This window comes from Penaeus vannamei, chromosome 4, assembly GCF_042767895.1.
Source record: "Penaeus vannamei isolate JL-2024 chromosome 4, ASM4276789v1, whole genome shotgun sequence".
Taxonomy (NCBI): domain Eukaryota; kingdom Metazoa; phylum Arthropoda; class Malacostraca; order Decapoda; family Penaeidae; genus Penaeus; species Penaeus vannamei.
Window position 1 is genome coordinate 14,238,813 of NC_091552.1, and position 2,354 is coordinate 14,241,166.

Here is a 2,354-nt window from a genome sequence, read left to right on the forward strand (position 1 = left end):
CAATGACAAGTAAAATATTCATATTAGTGACCTGCAATGGAACATAATGATCAACTCAACAATTGTTTTTCATGTAAGGCTCACCAGACTGTACTTCAAACACCTATTTGTCATTAATTTCTTTAACTGACATGCAGCTATTCTTAATAAAACCATATTTAACACAGTAACTTGCCCAACTTTTAGTTTAATAGTTCAATATGGTCTTTTAATCTATAGAATAACTTGTCTTTACAAAACATTCGTTGTCCATATATGCCAACTTTCACGACTGCTTACCTCTGGCTTTACAATTAACTGTAACTTTTGTGTGCTTCTGCAACGTAATTAGAACTGTAATGCTGACTGCATATCAATTAAGAACTATGAGCAAGGCGTAATCTTATCCAAAATATATTTTCCTGTAGCTGTCATTGAATATACATTTCCATATATCTACATTTATATTCGACAACTTGTCTTGCATCAGCATGGCATTGCAAAAAGTCCTGACATTAACTGGTATGATGCAGAAGGTGACCTGCTATGGAATCTTAAGACCTGACCAACAACAAAAAATTCTGCCACACGTTTTATTCATAACCTAGTCTACCGGTGAATACATGCGTTTCCAAGATAACTTAAAATTAATTATACTGTACAAATTCAAACTAATGACAAGCTGTATCTCACCTTGCTGTTTGATACCACGCCTACTGCAGTCGACTGAGTTCAAGGCAGTGAGCTCCCTCCGTCGACGGCCAGCAGACGATGCAACTCTGTCTGCTCTCCCGTTATTTCAGGGAGGACGCTGAGTTAGGCTCACACTTGGGTTCTCTTAGTTAGAGTGTGTCTTAAAGTATTTATTTGATAGGTCGTGTCACAAAGAAAGTGATGTGGACTAATATGCATGCACTGTAAATCTTTAGTAAAACAACAGATGAATCAGACTACATGGCAACTCAAAACAGCTGTTTGAGTTGCCCTCTTCTCTGTTTTTGAAATTTTAAGTGTTATTTATGTATAGTGTACACAATCACGCACGGATGCGTAAGCACGTACACGCTCACAAAAATACACACACGCACACACACACACACACACACACACACACACACACACACACACACACGCACGCACGCACACGCACGCACGCACGCACGCACGCACGCACGCACACACACACACACACACACACACACACACACACACACACACACACACACACACACACACACACACACATACACACTCACTCACTCACTCACACACACACACACACACACACACACACACACACACACACACACACACACACACACACACACACACACACACACACACACACTCGCTCACTCGCTCGCTCACTCACTCACTCAGACACACACACACACGCACACACACACACACACACACACACACACACACACACACACACACACACACACACACACACACACACACTCACACACACACACTCACAAGTGTTATTTATGTATAGCGTACACAAGCACGCACGGATGCGTAAGCACGTACACGCTCACAAATACACACACACAAACACACACGCGCGCGCACGGATGCGTAAGCACGTACACGCTCACAAATACACAGACACAAACACACACACACACACGCGCGCGCGCACATACACACACACACACACACACACACATATGTGTGTGTGTGTGTGCGTGTGTGCGTGTGCGTGCGTGCGTGCGTGACCGCGTGCGAGCTTGCGTGTGTGCTTACGAAAGCTAGTAGACATTTGGACAAAGATGCAGATACATATGCAAAGAGAAAGAGAAGGCCAGACGAAAAGAGAAGAGGCAGCAAACGGAAAGACAGACAGCAAGACATGCCGTCAGGAGACAACTCTTCAGGGATATTCAAATAGGGAAAAAAGTAAGGAAGAGGAAAAAGGAAGAGATAAGGAAACGAGTGAAGTGAATGAACTGAAACTGGAGAAGCCGTTTTGGCGTAGATGGGAGTGGAAAGGCTATAAATTCACGGGCAGATGTACCTTCAAAGAAGAGATCCATTATGCTTCGGCTCGCCCTCACACTCGTAAAAAAGGCGGCAGAATGGGTAGACAGATGGAGTGCTGAATATTTGCGTGATAGTGTGTTGAGAGTAGATGAGGAGGCGAACTGGAATCAATGGAACGGAGTTATTGGAGAAATATAATCCAGTTACTACATAAGGTAATTTTCTATATTACCTCTACATAATTATAAAACCAGCCTACTTGCTCCTGTAGATGAAACGTAATGTCCATCAAATATTAGCATAGACAACGAATAGATGATACGTATCTCTAGCGTACGGGAAGGCTGGCCATTGTCGTTCAAAAATGAATACACCTTATATACAAT

General features: G+C 42.9%; 1 protein-coding gene across 2 annotated transcripts in view; it reads right to left on the reverse strand.

Moving 5' to 3' along the window:
* Nucleotides 1-2,036, reverse strand: part of LOC113821225 (sedoheptulokinase) — a 45,726-nt gene extending 43,690 nt beyond the window's left edge. Inside the window, exons 1-2 of one of the 2 annotated variants that reach the window (XM_070120726.1) lie at nucleotides 2,003-2,036; nucleotides 673-762 (exon numbers count right to left, since the gene is read on the reverse strand). In XM_070120726.1, the coding sequence (XP_069976827.1) occupies nucleotides 673-762; nucleotides 2,003-2,021 (109 nt within the window). In that variant the 5' untranslated portion in view covers nucleotides 2,022-2,036. Of the gene's footprint in view, nucleotides 1-672; nucleotides 891-2,002 lie in introns of those variants that run through there. The other variant, XM_070120727.1, reaches the window with a different exon arrangement.
* Between the last annotated feature and the right edge of the window lie 318 nt (nucleotides 2,037-2,354).